General features: G+C 41.0%; 2 protein-coding genes across 3 annotated transcripts; both read left to right on the forward strand.

Moving 5' to 3' along the window:
* Positions 1-945: 945 nt before the first annotated feature.
* On the forward strand, positions 946-6,371 carry SNRPB2 (small nuclear ribonucleoprotein polypeptide B2). Its single transcript, XM_019612529.3, has 6 exons — positions 946-1,111; positions 1,554-1,726; positions 3,580-3,720; positions 4,810-4,863; positions 5,388-5,476; positions 5,990-6,371. The coding sequence occupies exons 1-6, from the start codon at positions 1,048-1,050 to the stop codon at positions 6,147-6,149; spliced, it is 681 nt and encodes a 226-aa protein (XP_019468074.1). The 5' UTR covers positions 946-1,047; the 3' UTR covers positions 6,150-6,371.
* Positions 6,372-6,521: 150 nt separating this feature from the next.
* On the forward strand, positions 6,522-13,841 carry OTOR (otoraplin). 2 transcript variants are annotated; one of them, XM_019612531.3, is made up of 5 exons: positions 6,522-6,602; positions 9,213-9,252; positions 9,723-9,862; positions 10,434-10,544; positions 13,472-13,841. In XM_019612531.3, exons 1-5 carry the CDS (start codon positions 6,594-6,596, stop codon positions 13,493-13,495), a joined length of 324 nt encoding a protein of 107 aa, XP_019468076.1. In that variant the 5' UTR covers positions 6,522-6,593; the 3' UTR covers positions 13,496-13,841. The 2 variants fall into 2 exon arrangements, with proteins under 2 accessions (XP_019468076.1, XP_003203729.1); XM_003203681.4 differs by having other exon boundaries at positions 6,522-9,252.
* The last annotated feature ends 3,043 nt before the right edge of the window (positions 13,842-16,884 follow it).

The raw sequence follows: 16,884 nt of genomic DNA on the forward strand, positions 1-16,884 counted from the left end.
GTGATTCTGTGAGCTGGGACACCTACAGCTCTATCAGGTGCTCAGAGTCTTGCTAAATAACAGATTTTTCTTTTGCTCATGAAAACTCCAGAATCCAGAAGGATGGTTTTCCTTTTTTTATGCACTGCAGCTGAAGGAACAGCTCTTCACAAAGAAATGATTTTCAGTGTGAACTTGCCCAAAATTAAATCTAAGCAAGAATTTTCTTATGGAGTAAAACTTTTTGCAGTATTTTCTTCATATGCAACCAGATTGAACTTCTGCAACTAAAAATTGCTTCTGGAAGGCAGCATAATTGCTCACTCACAGAAATGAAGGTATGCAGCATGTGGAATTATTCCAAAAATTCCAAGGCTGCAGCCCCAGTTCTCCTCTGTTTATTTACCCTGAGCTGCCACCACCGCAGGGCCCTCAAGAAATCATAGAATAATAGAACCATAGAATGGCCTGGGTTGAAAAGGACCACAGTGATCATCCAGTTCCAACCCCCTGCTATGTGCAGGGCCTCCAACCAGCAGACCAGGCTGCCCAGAGCCACATCCAGCCTGGCCTTGAATGCCTCCAGGGATGGGGCATCCACAACCTCCTTGGGCAACCTGTTCCAGTGCATCACCACCCTCTGAGTGAAAAACTTCCTCCTATTATGAAATGCTCAGATGCACTGCCTTTCAGATATCAAAACTAAAAACAAACGCGGACGCACATTTTACAACAGGTGTCCCCCAAGGTGCTGTTTCTCTTCCTTATTACAGCACACACGGTAACCATAGATACACAAACACAGCTTTATTTCACACAGAAGCACAATGCTTCATCCTGGGCGCAGAGCCGACCCGAGCATTCAAGCGAGCGCTTTCCCAACGCCTCACAGCAAGCCCCCTTTCACCCCCCTGCCCTTCGGGGCCCGGCCAACATGGCGCCTGTCCCCGCACCGCGCATGCGCCGCCCGCCATCACGATTCCGGCGCATCGATCGCTCCAGGAGCGGCTCTGCGGCGTGGATGCGCGTGCGCTCTGTCTCTAGGCAGGTCTGCGGCCGGCGTAGAGCATGGATATCAGGCCTAACCACACCATTTACATCAACAACATCAATGACAAGATTAAGAAAGAAGGTACGGGGGGTCGCGGAGCGCGTTTTCCTCAGGCGATCCGCGCGCTGCTGTTCCGTGCCGAGCTGCCGCTCGCGTCTCCGTTGAGAGGCCGCGGCTCGGCGCCTGGTGCTGAGGCGTCCGTTTGGCCCTGCGCCTGACGAGTCTCCATCAATAACCGTTTCTTATCGTAACTTTTAACTACGGAACTTCAAATGGCCTTCGTAGCCTGCAGGCGTTACCAGGCTGGTAGTGCTGGGTGTCAGCAGCTGCTCCTACATAGCTGAGCAGTTCTTGCTCTTAAGAAGTTAATACAAAGTTAATACAGTTTTTTCTCTAGCTGAAGGCTCGTGTTGTGAAGCCAGTACCCCTACCTGCCTAAAGGTCAACCTGAGGGACAATATACTCTCTGTAGATGCAGATATTTGCATGCAAACTTTTACAGTCTTTTTTATATTCTTAACAGAATTGAAGAGGTCCTTATACGCATTATTCTCACAGTTTGGTCATGTGGTTGACATCGTGGCTTTGAAGACTATGAAAATGAGAGGACAGGCTTTTGTTATATTTAAAGAACTAGGATCGTCTACCAATGCTCTGAGACAGCTGCAAGGCTTTCCATTTTATGGGAAGCCAATGGTAAGTTATTTTCTTCCTTCTCTGTTGAAATAAAATTACAAGGGTGTGTTGCAGTGCTTTGGTACTTCTGCCTTGTGAATTAACTATCAGACTTGCTTGCAATTGTGCTGCTACTCAGTGATGTCCTGTCTTGACAAATATATTTATGCGAGCTTGAGGGGCACTGGAGAGACTCTAAATAGAACACAAGTGAAGCTGAAGTTGGTACTTTGGTTTCCTAAATGTTGGCTTTATGTTCCGCTGCAGTGAGGTAAAGGTTGTCAAGATCTGAAATGCTTTCAGCTTAGATATAGACAGAGGGGTTGAGTGTACCTTCAGCAAATTTGCTGGTGTCACTAAGCTGAGTGGTTGGTTGAAGGAGGGAAGATTTAGGTCGAATGTTAGGGGGAAGTTCTTTACACAGAGAGGTTGTGGATGCCCGTCCATGGAGGTGTTCAAAGCCAGGTTGGATGGGGCCCTGGGCAGCCTGGTCTAGCATTAAATGGGGAGGTTGGTGGCCCTGCATGTGGCAGGTGGGTTGGAGGTTCATGATCCTTGAGGTCCCTTCCAACCCAGGCCATTCTGTGATTCTGGGGTGGTGCAGTAGCTGCAACAGAAGGAAGGGATGCCATCCAGAGGAACTGCTTGAGAAGCAGGCCCTTGTGGACATAGGATCAACAAGGCCAAGTGCAACTTGTTGCAGTTGGGTGGAGGCAATCTCAGATATGTGTACAGTCTGAGAGAAGAACTCACTGAGAGCAGCCCTGGGGAGAAGCACTTGGGGGTCCTGGTAGATGAAAAACTTAACATGAGGTGTAGCCCAGAAGGCCAGCTATCCTTGGCTGCATCAACAGAGGGATGGCAGCAGGGCGAGGGAGAGAACTGTCCCTCTCTACTCTTCCCACAAAGACGCTCAGAGGGCTGGAGTACCCCTCCTATGAAGAAAGGCTCAAGGAGCTGGGCTTGTTCAGTTTGGAGAAGAGAAGGCTCTGGAAAAACCTCATTGTGGTCTACCAGTTCTTAAAGGGAGCTTATTAACAGCAATGAGACCAACTTGGGCAGATAGTGATAGGACAAGGGGGGATAGCTTTAAACTGAAAGAGAGGAGATTCTTTACTTGGAGAGTGATGAGGCCCTGGCAGTGCTGCCCAGAGAGCTGTGGGTGCCCCATCCTGGAGGTGCCCAAAGCCAGGTTGGATGGGCCCTGTGAGCCTTAGCTGGTGGGGGGCAGCCAGCCCATGGCGGGGTTGGGGATGGATGCAACTCATATACTCATAGCTACATCATTTATCTCTCTCATTTGGGCACTGGGAAGCTTTTGTCAGAAGAACAGCATAGTGGTGCTGCTGATACAACCTATGCAATCTGGGTGGAATTAAGGCAAGCGTTTATTCCAAGTTTTACTGAACTCAGTTTTCTGCAGAGATCTGAGATCGCTGGAACCTTATCACCTCACCCAACCCCTAAATGCTTTACCCCCCTATTTTTTTTTAGTAGCAGCTGGTGCCAATTTTGTTAATTGATGTTGTATAGCTTCGTACATCTGCTACTTTGACAGGCATGGTACTGTTTGCTGACTATAGTTCTGATTCCAATGAATGTCGTAAAATTAGTAAATTCTTCTCGTGAGAGGTCTATCTCAGTTTTTAAAAAGTTCTTTAGTTGTGATCAGAATTAATTATGAGTGTTACATACTCTGTAAACATATCTATAATTTAAAACAGTATTTTTAATACAACTTTCTACAAACACTGTGTGAATGAGAGAGAATGCGTTTAATGAAGTCGGTGTGAGATCTTCAGTATAATAAACAGTGCTTTATTGATGTGGTTTTTTTTTTTTTGTTTTTTTTTTGTTTTTTTACCTTTTAAAAGCGCATTCAGTATGCCAAGACAGATTCTGATATCATCTCTAAAATGCGTGGTACTTTTGCTGACAAGGAGAAGAGGAAGGAAAAGAAGAAGGCCAAGTCTCTGGAGCAATCAGCTAATGCAGCAAATAAAAAGATAATTCAGGTAAGCAGCTTCTGTATCTAAAGAAAGAAGGGGAAAAAATTTCAAACAATATGTCCATTTTTTTTGTTAATGTCATGTTTTATCGTTAAAGGACTAAGTATTTTGGTACTTTAAGTTCTTTGAATTGTCTGTTGATTTGTACTGCTCTTTAGCACCCATTAAAGCTGCAGGAGGGGATATGATTATGTAGTCCTTAATGCATTTTACTTTGTTTTTATTTTTTAATGCTTTTTATTTCTTTTTTTTTTTTCCCCTCATTCCTATTGTAAGATGAAAACTAAGGTATAGAGCAAAGGTACAATAAACCGGTGTAGAAAACATTATAGTGTGTATGTACATATATGTAGAATGCCAGATGGGTAGAAGGGAACAATGTGATCCATTTACGATTAGATGAGAAGGAGTTGGCGTGGAATATATCTCCTGTAATGCTTGGCCTGACCAAGGCTAGCAACATTTAGCAATTTATTTGCAAAGACAGAAGAAAAGATCAAGGCGCAGAGTTTGAATATTGTCTTACTTAATTATTGTTTCTGCAAAGACACAGTTTGTTGTCAAGGAGAGAGATGTGATCGTAAGAATAACTTTTTCTGCATAGAAAATTCAGTTTCCTCAGGATTTATTCAAAATCAATTCTTCTGTACTGATTTTCTCAAAGTAATTGTTTTTATTTATAATGCTAATAGCTTTAGTTATGCTTGCCAAACTGGAGTTCTCAATGGAAGCATGTAATTTTTTTCTTGTTGTGTCTATCATGTCTTGTGTAGGTCTTCATTTTCAAAAGCTACTTCCTGTCTAATTAAACTGAATTTAATGATGGATGAGTAGTGATTTGCTGTATCTGCTGACTCAGCCATTAGTTCAATTTTTATTCTTTGATTGTCTGGTTTGGGGATTCAATGCAGTCCGCATTTGTTGTTTCCCTAGGGCAAGTATTTCATAAATAAATGTTCCTTGGGTTGCAGCTTAAATAAAAATAAAAAAGCCAAGCCATCTTTCATACACTACTTGAGCTGTACACAAATATGGTGATGTGTGTTTATCTCTAACCAAATATCTTTTAAAAACTACTTTGCTCTTACTTAATAGGGAGCAACACAAAATTCAACCAGTGCCCCTGGGACTTCACCTCAGAATCAGCAGGTAATGCTTGTTTTTGTGACCAAATCTTTTAGAGATTCTAAAGCTTACCATCTAATGGAGTTTGTAACCAATACATTTTAATAGTATGCTGTAGTAAAACGGTGTGTTTTCAATGGGTTTCAATTGCCCTAAAGATAACAGTAGTTCAGTTCTGCTGTAGATGAACAGGGTGTTTACCATGGCCTCCAGCTACTTCACCAGAGAAGATGTGGAAGGCTTTTTTCCAAGCTGATGTCCTCACACAGATGTCTTGGATGGCCTGTGAAATCTAACGTGGCACTACACTTTGTCCTAACTGTGGCAGTGCTGAGATCTTGTATGGTGGAGTACTGCAGTATCAGCTGCTAAGCAGAAAAACAAAACCACCAAGATCTGAAGGCATGAAGGTATCCTAAAGCCCAGCTTCTGGTGTTACAGCCAAAACGAGGGATTTGTGATTCTTCATTCAAATAACAATGCAGACAGATTTAGAGGGGCAGACAGCTGTGGATAGTCTGCTGAATTTTGCTCTTCTCTTGCTACAGGTGCCTGATAACCCACCAAACTATATTCTTTTCCTTAATAACCTGCCTGAGGAAACAAATGAGATGATGCTGTCCATGTTATTCAATCAGTAAGTTTTGAGTAGAGAAAATTTTCCTCTGATTCCTTTCATTACCTTTATGGTTTTGTTTTCTTATTTTTGGTTGGCTAGTTGATTATTAAAATGAGAGGTTTTGAAGGTATTTCAGTTCTCTGTGTTACTGCCAACTTTACAAATGATTGGGTGCAGAATGCAAATCTGACTACTTTTTTTTTTTAAACTGATTTTGATTGTAGAAGTTATCTGTTATCAATCTGCAGTGCATTAAGCTGGTGACTAATGTTAAAGACATCAGAAACAGATTTAAAAACAGCTTTAATTGCTTCTGCAGATGTGCATTACTGATTAAATTACTTCAGCAGAATGATACTTAAGAGAGGCAAAGTTGTAAGGACTGGAAATATGAAAATTCTTCAATCAAATCTCTTGTTAGTAGAAACTGTTATTCTAGTAGAAGCTTATGGAGGGTCTTCTGGGTACTGAAGGGGGGTAAATTATCAATCTAGAAAACACTATCTGACTCTTCTTAAATTTATTTCAAAGGTTTCCTGGATTCAAAGAAGTACGTTTAGTGCCAGGGCGTCACGACATTGCATTTGTGGAGTTTGAAAATGAATGTCAAGCAGGAGCTGCTCGAGATGCTCTCCAAGGATTCAAGATAACTCCATCTCATGCCATGAAAATCACTTATGCTAAGAAATAACCAGACACTCTTTGGAATTCTTTGTATTGAATTTTTTTTTTTTTCCTTTTTTAATATGAGTACAGCATGTTTTCTGTTCTGTGCAGAAAAGATAAGACTGTTGTGTGAAATGGCTGCAGCTGTCAGCACGGTTGCAAGACTTGTGTGGATCTACTGAATAGTAACTTTTTGTGCTAGAATACTAATTTTTATAAAATAAATTCAGCTTATGCTGTTCTCAAACTGTGTTTTTCATTGAATCTGTCTTATTAATCTCTTAGGCTTGCGTGGCAGATGAGAATTGCTAGGTCATGGCCTGAACCAGTGATTGAGCATCAGGTGAAAAGGACAGAGGTCAGGTGCAAGCAATGCACTTTGCTTGGGTCCTCCCTCCTCACTCTCATTTAAGGTTTAGCTGCTGAGGGAGCAGCATCTCTTTAGAAATCATGCTCTTCTCGAGATGTCATGGACAGGGTGAGCTGACTTCTTTATTGTTTTCTAAACTAAATCTTAATGAGTACCTTTATAAGCGTGCTCGTGTCCTAGTAGAAGGCATTATATCGCCTTCCATTGCTGCACGGGGGGCTAATTCTTAATACTGATTTAACTACTTTTAAGGTGACTTTCATTTCTTAGAAGTGAGTGCTGGAAAATTATGTGTGTCTTCAGAGCAAAAAGCGTGAGTGGGAATGTTTAATGTCAGCGTGTTCAGAATAAATGCAACACTCAGTCTTCAGCCTCACTACCAAAGGGACAGCTGCTTTTCACTGAGAATAGTTTTGTCACGTAAGGAAGATAGATCATTGTTTTGTTTTGTTTTAATTTTTGCAGGGGTTGGTAGAAATTGGTTAAAATTTGAGAGCTCTGTTCAACTTTTTGGTTTTGTTGTACAGTGATGGCTGGTAGTAGAAGTCATTGTACAGAGGGCACAGACAAACATGGTTTGTGTTGGTTGGTTTTGATTTTCCAATTGTCTGATCTTTAGCAGTGATTTTAATAAATAGTTTAGGAAGAATTTTCTAGCTCATTCCAAAGACACTGCTGGTAAGTTTGACAGACTTTTTTAGGCAGGCTTTACAAAATGCATGTTCTAGTATTTCTGTGGTTTTGTTTTTTTTTTCCCTTCTTTGTTGAAACCATTTAAGGGTTTTGTTGACAAGAAATACACTAAATGCAGTGAAGTAATCCAATTTAGTATTGGGAAAAATCACTTCAAAAGATAGAAAGATATTTTAGCTTTAGAGAATAATGAAACCTAAACTATATTTTTGGTGAAACTTCCTGGATTTTCCATGGTTTTGTAGGAGAATTGCAGTCAGGCTCTTGGGGATTTGTGTTTTAGAAATGATATTGTGGTGTTCACACGTGTTTGTCACGTTGCATCATTCCTCTGTTCTTTATTGCTGTGTCTGAGTCCTCTAACAACCATTTCAAGGACGTAACAGATGAAGTTAGTGTGACTTCTTTCAGATGTGGTTCAGACAAACAGCCGGTGTTAAGACTGGGTACTACAAGGAAGAATGTTCAGATGAGCACAGTAGCTGCCTTGTGAGTGTTGAGGCTTTTTTGTTTCCAAAGTAAATCAGTTGGAAAATGAGGAAGTAGATTGAAGTCTGTAGCTTTCCCTCTATTGCTGCAGCTTGGTGTATTCCCTACCTGTGCTGTGTGAGCTTGGAGCTGCAGAGCATGTGTTTTTCCAAGTGTGTTGTGAGGTGATTGAGGTCTGATTTAAGACTGTTATTTAGACAAAATGTTTTGCATCCAGGAAAGCATGATTGATTTTCATAAAAACTCTGTTTCACAGATATTGTGTAGAAAAGCAGTTTTATGGAGCAGTTTCAGATGCAGTGAAAACAAATTCATCTTCTACACTCAGGTTACATTGCAAGATGATGCCCTTCCACAGCTGTGTTAATTCTGTATTTCTATATATGCATTTTCCATTCTTTTTAGTAAATTCACAAGTTTAGAACACTTGGAAGTGAAAATTTGTTGCGCACCTGTAAAGAATAAAAGTGAGTGTTTTTTGTCATGAACTTTATCTCATGCAGTTAGCACTGATTAACTGCTGTTTGGGGAACTGCAGCATTGCTCTTGGTCATTTTTAAGGACTGGTTTTAAGATCAGATTCTTTGAAGCATGACAACTGTGGTGTGAACAGCTTACAGTGTATATAATAACTTAGATTTTTCCTTTTGGGTGTATGCATCTATTTTAATTAGTACTCTTTCTCATATGCTATGAAAATATTTTGGGAGGTTAGATGAATGCTACGTGTCCTTTAAGACATAACAAGTACCTCTTAAGTCAGCTTATGGTACCATTCAGTGTCACGTCTGTGAACTCTCAGCTGAGTTTGGCTACACGAATAAACGTGAGATGGTCACCGTCTTTGCTTAACCTGTGTATTCTGCTCTTTCTGTGTTCACCTGTGTAAAAGAAATCTTACCCAGACAAGTAGCACCGCTTGAATTCTAGATTTCAAACTTAAATTGCTGAGTTGAAAAGCTTTTTTTATTGAGTTATATTTGCATCCATGTTTAGTGTTGTGGTAGGGCATTGCTACAGACTCTCATGAGGAGGTTGCTGCCTTGGAGGGTTTATGGTCCAGGGGGATGATGATATATGTTAGTGTGATTGTGAGAATAAGGGACTTAAGGATTTGAAGGATATAATTTTCTTCCCTGTTTGTTGGGGTCTGCCTTAATTTTTCATTCTCAAACAAATTTTGCTTGAGGTAAGATTGAGACCGCGTATGACTAGAGGAAAGCTTAAAATTTTAAGTAATACAGTTGCTCCAGAATGGGTTTGGGAAAGGATTCTGTTGCATAAGTGCAACCTGAGGTTTCCCTCTTGCCGGCAGCAACTCTTGTTGCAGTGGAATGTCACCCTGATCCCTTCCCATTGGCCAGGGGTGTTTGTCCAGATGTTTGGCTGTTCCATAAAAGATAGAGATCCCTGGGCACGGTGTGCATTTGGGAAGTGCCACGGCAAAGAAAAATGACACAGCGTGTTTATTTGATTATCTTATTTTTGTGTCTTGGATTAATGAATCCATTTGCAACTGGAATTTTTATGGACAAGCTTGCCAGCAAGAAGCTGTGTGCTGATGACGACTGTCTCTGTGAGTAATTTTGTTTTAATTTTAACTAGAATACGTTCCCAAAAACAGTTGTGGGGCTTGGAAGCTGTAGTGTGACAGAAAACTACTCTGCTTGCTTATCTCATCTTTAAACTGGTCTGTCAACTTAAAATAGAGTGGGAAGATGAATGTGGAGCATCAAATCCTGTTTTACTGCAGAAAGGCTTTTCTAAGGGACCCTTCTCATGAGAGAAAGGTAAGAGTAGAGAAGAGTCGAAGGATTGCAACTTACATTAGGATTAAATGATGCATTCTGAAGCTGTTATTCTGCTTACTGGAGATGGAGAAACAAGCAGAACAAATTATTGGCAGACATTAATTTCAGAATAACCTACTTTTGCCTGTAGAAATGGTTTTACATGTGTGCATCCACACACTTCCATATTTTTCTTTATAAAAGCATGTCTTAAAATTCATCCTTCTCATTCTTGATTTTTATTTCTTTTTCCTAGACACCATTTCCCTTGTCAGAGCAGAAGAGGATTATAATGCTCCAGACTGCAGATTCATTAATATTAAAAAAGGGCAGTTGATTTATGTTTACTCAAAACTAGTGAAAGAAAAAGAATCTGGAGAATTCTGGGCTGGAAGTGTAAGATGAGATTCCTGTGTATATGAGCAAACCAGAAGTAGAGTAGCATTTATTTCTTGACAAAAATGTGTTGATGTTGAGCTACTGTGGGTTTTAAAGCAGCAACTTAGTTTTCAGATTGAGTGTTAAAACTGATTGAGGAGTCTAAAGGGTCTTTTTTTTTTTTTTCTTCTGGTTTTTGTAGTGAAGTTAAAGTTTCTTCATTAACTATTCAGTAATTATGAATTTAACCTAAGTAAAAAGGCTCAGCAGTTCTTTTCTGCGGCTGCTTGCTGAAACTGCAGGAGAAAGGCTTTCATTACAGTTGCTCGTGAAACTTAAATATAAAGGAAGCAAACACTAATATTAACTGAATTCATTAAAAAAATAAATAAATAGCAACTGAACTGTTATTTTATTCCAGAAAATAAATACCTAGTTCATTTTATGTGCTGGTTAACTGGGGAACTAGGAGATCCAGAATCAGAGTTCTGAACGCTGCTAAGTAGCTGCTTTTGGCTAAATTATGAATTAGCTTAAAGCGAATGAAGACTGTTGTAATGCACCTAATTATACATCTCCTTGCTTGAAGGTTTATGGAGAAGAGTATGAAGACCATATGGGGACGGTCGGTTATTTCCCTCGCAGTTTAGTCTCAGAACAACATGTCTATCAAGAAGCAAATAAGACTGTTCCTACAACGGTAAGGAATTTACAGAACCCCAGCTGTATATAATTATCCTTGGCTGTGTAATGCTAATTTCCCGTAAAAACAAATCATAATTGTGGCACTTGATTGTAGCATATCACAGATGCTTAGGGATGCTATCTCTGGGCCTTTATGCAGGCAAATGTTCTCAATAAAATCCTAACATAAGCTCTGATATTGTAGATTTCACAGATGCTGAGTTGAGGCCTTGATCCTATTATTGTTCCTATTGATTGGAATAGCCCTGCTTGGAGGCCCCCTAAGAGTCTGACCCAAACTTCTTGCAATGTGTTGCAAATGGTTTTCTTTTTTGGAGACTGAATGTTGTGCTGCATGTTTCAGTAATATGTACAAACCCCTTCTATTAATGGTCTAAATAGATTGACATTGTCATAGAGTACTTCTGTTTTACACTCCTGAACACCCTTCTCATGCTTCAGTGAAAGCAGGTCCCTGGCAATTGAATGTGAAAACTCACTTTTCCACTGTTCCTCTAGAAATACAGAGTATTCTTGAGTTGTTTCTACAGTAGCAGCATCACTTGGGTTAAAATATTGGAGGAATTAAAATAATAATAATCATCATCATCATCATCATCATCTTAGTTCTCAGAATACTGTGTGAGAAAAGTATGCTTGCTGTCTCATAGTTGTTAGTACATCTATCAAAAGGTGGAATTGCAAAGTTATTGGAAGCATGTTTTTAAATAAGCTGCATTTCTAAAAGGAGGGTTCTTCCCAATCATGTAGAGTAGTAGTCATACACCAGGCAGATCTTAACATTACTTAAAGATCTGAAATATGCTTCACAGAGAAGTGGAAGAGGATGGTATGGCTTGGCTGTTACTGGTAGCTTATATTTATGCCTAAAACACATTGCTCATAGCCTGGAAATTGTATATGGACACTTCATCCCAGCTCTTGATTATTAGGTAGGTTTCATTAAAACGAGAAATAATTGAAATGAAGTTTAATAGTTGCTAGGATTTGTGTTTTAATGTCAGACAAATTTTATGTGAGGAAATGCAAATCTTGAAACAAGTGATTGCTGTTCTTGACACTTTGTTATGTTATTCTGAATTTGACCAGGAGCACTGTAGCAATTAGTCATTCTTTCATGTTCTGTGACTCTAAGCTCTTTTCTCAACAATGTTGAGCCATTATGGTGAATGGCTAGCTGAGCTGGAAGCAGAGGTAGGTTAAAGTCCTGTCTTAGTCTGCAGGCTGGCTGTGGGTCCAGAATGGGCCATTGCTATTGCCAGGCTACACTGCAGAACTTTAATTAGCAAGTAGAAATTCTGCAGCAAACCTTTTTGCAAAATTAATCACACAGGGAGTTTCACGGTTGTTTCACCCTTAGTTCACGTTCTTGCTACGCAAGAGTTTCCCAGAACCTGATGGTGGGACAGATGGATTCCTGTTCCTCTGTTCTCTTTTATGTGTTGCAAATGTGAGCTTGAAGGATCTGACTTCAAGTTTGCATTTGAAAGTATTTACAGCAAGTCTTAATGGATCTCTACCTGACCATATTGATTCATCCAGAAGTATCCTTTAAAGGGTACTGCTTTACACAAGAGCGATTGTTGCACAGTCTTGTGTGCCTGTAATGCTACCAGCCTGCCATTTGCAACGTTGTAGCTGGTCTTATGTTTGCGCTTCTGCTACCCTTCCTTTTAGCTGCTGGTGATGCTTGCACCTTGCTTTCTTGGCCTCAAACCAGTTAAGTCTGTTGTTGTTGTTGCCACTGGTGTGAGAACCACCCTCTCCAATTGCCCTTTTCCCTAACCTTTCATTTATTATTTCATTTATGCTATGGGAACTGGTGATGCCCAAAGCTTAATGATCAAGCAGCGTGCAGTTCCATTGAAAGGACTGAGTTGGCAACTTGACAGGTATCTTGATGGGGGGACCTGCTGCACTAAAGAGGAGCAAGAAAGAGGACATTAGAACAGGGGGCCTCTGTCTCCTTCGTTTTTCCCCATAGTAAATGTCAGAACTGCAGTCAACGTATGTCATCAGCAGCAGGCCCTCTTAATAAATTCTAGTGCTTGCGAACTTCTCTCAGCATCCTTTTTGCAACACCAGGCAATCCATACCTATCGGTGCTGTTCCAGGTGATAAACCTTATACAATATTTTCTTCCCAGTGCTGCTACTTCTGAGTCACACTGAATACAGTAGACTCCTTACAATAGGCTGTGTACTACTGAGTGGTGTTGGATTGCTTGCCATCCTTCAGTGATTTTAAATTGGTCATTTGCTGACTAAAATGAGAGTACCTTTAATACGAGTAAGCCTTTGCTCTGAACCAGCTTCCAGTGGACAGCTATGTGTGATAGGCTGGTCTAATGTAAATGTTGCTGAGTTTGAGCATACAAGTTGTTAATTCCTTGCAGTATAATCAAGATGAGAGCTATGTAGCCAGATAAAATACTAGCAGAAAGCTAGATGAAAGCATATGCTATGAAAATGTATCCCTTGCTAGAAGTTTTCAAGCAAAATGCAAGCGCTTTTTTTTTTTTTTTTTTTTTCTAGTCAGGTTTCTCTGTAACAAGTGAATCACAGCCTCAGTCAAATTAAGGCATCCTTTTCATCTCTGGTTAGGAATAGTTTAAGAATAAGGGGTTACACACAACTCAAATCCAAGCGTGGATGTAGGGAAACAAAACAGAAAGATAAAGGAATTGTTTGAAAAAAAGAAAGAACATGGCATTGCCCAACTCACTTTAAAGATTTCTGTCAGGAACAAATCATCCCAACCACATGAAAGGAGTTGAAAGAAATAAAAGCTTTCTTTTCCAGAATTCTGTGAATATATTAGTGTATTCAGTGCTTGCATCTACTTATCTACCTTTGGGGGATAATAAAGGAATGTTAATCCTTCAGTAATCTCAAACCATCTTTCCTTTCAACTCTCTTTCAGGACATTGATTTCTTCTGTGAGTAGTGCTGAAGATGGCTAGGTAATCTCCAGGGTGCTATCAAGAAATGCTGACAAAGAAACTTGGAACCCTTCACCGAACACCAGCTTTTTTTTTTTTTTTTTAAATACCTAATTGTAAAATAAGCTGTCTTTCAAGTGCAAAAGTTGATTTAAAGGCTGTGATTTGGGGTGGGGAAAATAGTCTTATATGGGATTTATTCTTTAGAAATTATTTACCTGCATCTACCTGTGAATGCTTCTATAAGCCTTTGCGTTATTTTGAGTAGTGCAGATTATATGTAGAATTAGATGTGCCATCTTGATCTGCATTTTCCTTCCATAACCTTATCTAATTATTAAATAAACATTGCTCAACAAAAGAAGGGCTTTTTCAATGTGTGACTTGCTGATTTAAATCATTTGTCTTGCAAGAATTATGCTGCAATGGAGAAACTGGCAGAAAGAAAACCATGAGCATTATTTTGTGTAAGGCGCAATCCCTGCCCTCAATGCTGACAGTTATGGGATGTGCTCAAGCTGAAGCATCTCTGTGCTGCCACATGTGGGAGGGCTGTGCAGAGTGCACTGAATACCTCATGTTGTTGTTGTTCACATTTCTGCAAATACTGGTTTATTTTCAGTGCAACAGGTTGCCCAAGGAGGTTGTGGCTGCCCCATCCCTGGAGGCATTCAAGGCCAGGCTGGATGTGGCTCTGGGCAGCCTGGTCTGGTGGTTGGCAACCCTGCACATAGCAGGGGGTTGAAACTGGATGATCACTGTGGTCCTTTTCAACTCAGGCCATTCTGCGATTTTGTTTTCTAGGGGGGGGAAGCACTGTACGAATGAATGGTCAGTGTGCTGTCCTCTGAAGCTAATTCATTCCCTGTGCTGGCAATATGGGGGAAGATAGGGAGCAAGGGGTAAAAATTAGGCGCATCAATTCTACCATTTTGGAACGGGCTGCCCGGGGAGGTGGTGCAATCCGTGTCCCTGGAGGTGTTCAGATGTGGAGATGTGGCTCTGCAGGACACGGTTAACGGGCAGATCCGTAGGAACGCGCCCTGCCTCAGGTGCAATACGTAAGTGTGGCTCGGAGCGCCCTCTGGCGGCCGGACAGCCGCACCTCAGCGCGGGGCGCTCCGCCTCTGCCAAGAGAGAACCTTCCAGAAGGTCGGGATCGCTGTCCCGCGGGACAGGCAGATTGTGTCGCACACCAGTGTTAAATGACATTTTTGCTGCGTATATCGAATTTTTGAGTTCTTTTCAAAGCAGATTTCCAAGATGAGCGTTGGAAATGCATCCCGCCCATGGGTGTGGTTGAAGTTACCAGTATGTGAAGAGTACACACAGCAGTCAGTGTTTGCAAACAGCAGACGAAGCAGATTAAATTGCACAGTGGATATCAGGAATGCAAGTGGTGAGTTCTAGCAATTGTTATTGGAAAACACAAGTTTTTCCTGCAAGGCTTCATCTCAGTTGCTTACAGTTAGAACTGGGCACGTTAGTTATGTAAACGGATATGAAGATTTAAGTTTCTCCACAAAAATGCCACAAAAAAAGTCCAGGACAGAGTGGACTGCTGTGGTATGAGACTGGTGCCTACAGTCCTTGACACCGTGCATAACCTTTAATGCATGTCCCTGCAAACAAAGCTTGCACAAATAGCTGCTTTCAGCTCCTTTTTGCTCTTCAGCCACCTGAGGTGAACTACAGATGCCTTAAGACAGGTGCAGCAGCTGGGACACAGAATGCTTCAGGATGCATACAGCAGGGTCTATGCACACACACACACCTGTACCCTTTCTGAACGTGCGTAAAGGACAACATTTGGCCTATCAGTGAAAAACATCCTGCTATGACTTCCTCAGCAGTTACACTGAGCTTGGGGCCATCGTGGCAGCATGTGGACAGCATGTATTTCTTTTTGCCTTTTTCTAGCTCTCTTCAGAGTCCGCACTCTGGTTGGTCATCTCTTCTGTGCAGAAAACAACTCAGCGGGCTTTTAGGGGGCATCAGAGTCTGCTTGACAACCTGATTTCAAGGAAAGTAAGATAAGGGTTCAGTTTGTGAACCACTGTGTGGTCTTCGTTAAGCATCTGGCTGTGGTAAAGCATTGTGTTGGTGAAGCTACTTGTCTGCTGAGTTCAGTCTCTGATGTACAACTGTCGGGTGGCTTCCAATTTAATGAAGCTTTACAGCACTCTGTCTGCCTGGTGTCATAGGTACTTGTTTTATATGGTGACATTGTGTAAAACTGTCATCTCACAAGCACTGGTGGCCTATGCTGCAATCTGAACTCTGGTATGACAGGTTTGATCAGTTTATAGCTTCATCATGTAACATATTGGCAGGATCCTCTTTTAAACTGTCCAAAGGAGACTTGTGACTTCATTCAGTAGTCACCAGGGATGTGATATAACAAATGCAGCCATTCCTGATCTTTAGGCTGCTCTTTCTGAGGGCAGTCTCTTCACTGTGTGAATGCTGAGCAGAGCAAAGAAAGCATGCTGGGTGTGCACTTTGCAAGAGATGGTGTCTCTGCTCAGAAGGGCAGAGGTATTGCAGTCTGACACTCTCCCTCTACAAGGGATGTTTTCCATTTCTGCTCATTCTCTTAATCGGTGCTTGGTTCTATTTTCAGTATGCCGCTTTTCATCATTTTATTGCAAGTGTCACAAAGTTTGATTAATTTGAAATTCCCATTGTTGAAGCCTGATTATTACTTGAAGGTCTCTCTCATTTTTGGAGCGAAGTCCAAGTTTCTACCCTTAGAAACGTAAGGAAGTGTGACAACCATAATCTTAACAATTCTAGCACAAAAAGTAAACCAAATGATCCCAGACTTGTCTGAGATCTGGAGCAGGGAGGAAGAAATGGCAAGGGAGCACAAGACGTCTGTAGAAAACTTTGGAGTGCTTGCAATTGGCAGCACTATTAGTGTAGAGCTGACAGCTAAAAATCAATAGTTTTGACACTGAACATGGATCTGCTTTCTGCATTGCACGTTCTTAGGTGAAGCTTGTTTCAGAACAACACAGCTTGCCATTCAGACCCCTTAGTGTTCATGCTGCAGTGTACCTGGCTGAAATAAACAGGAGCTGACTTACAGGAGAAGGAGAGGAGGATCGATATTATGCTAGCAGGGAGTGGAGGATGCATTTGATTTTCCAGTATCTTTCTTTTTCCCCTACAATGATTATTATACTTGCAGTTTCCTTATTGAAATCACAGCAGTTTCACTACTACTGCTTTAGTAATAAGTAAAAAAACATCTGACATGTCAGGTGTGTTATTTGTCTGACAGGACTTTATAGTCTATTTCCCTTCATTGTATCCCAGCATAGGGGAAGCAAACTCATAGCTTGTTTTAAGTTTTGTGTTTAAACAACGTTGTTTTCAACTCTTAAGGTGG

Source organism: Meleagris gallopavo, chromosome 2, assembly GCF_905368555.1.
Source record: "Meleagris gallopavo chromosome 2, MGAL_WU_HG_1.1, whole genome shotgun sequence".
Classification (NCBI taxonomy): Eukaryota; Metazoa; Chordata; class Aves; order Galliformes; family Phasianidae; genus Meleagris; species Meleagris gallopavo.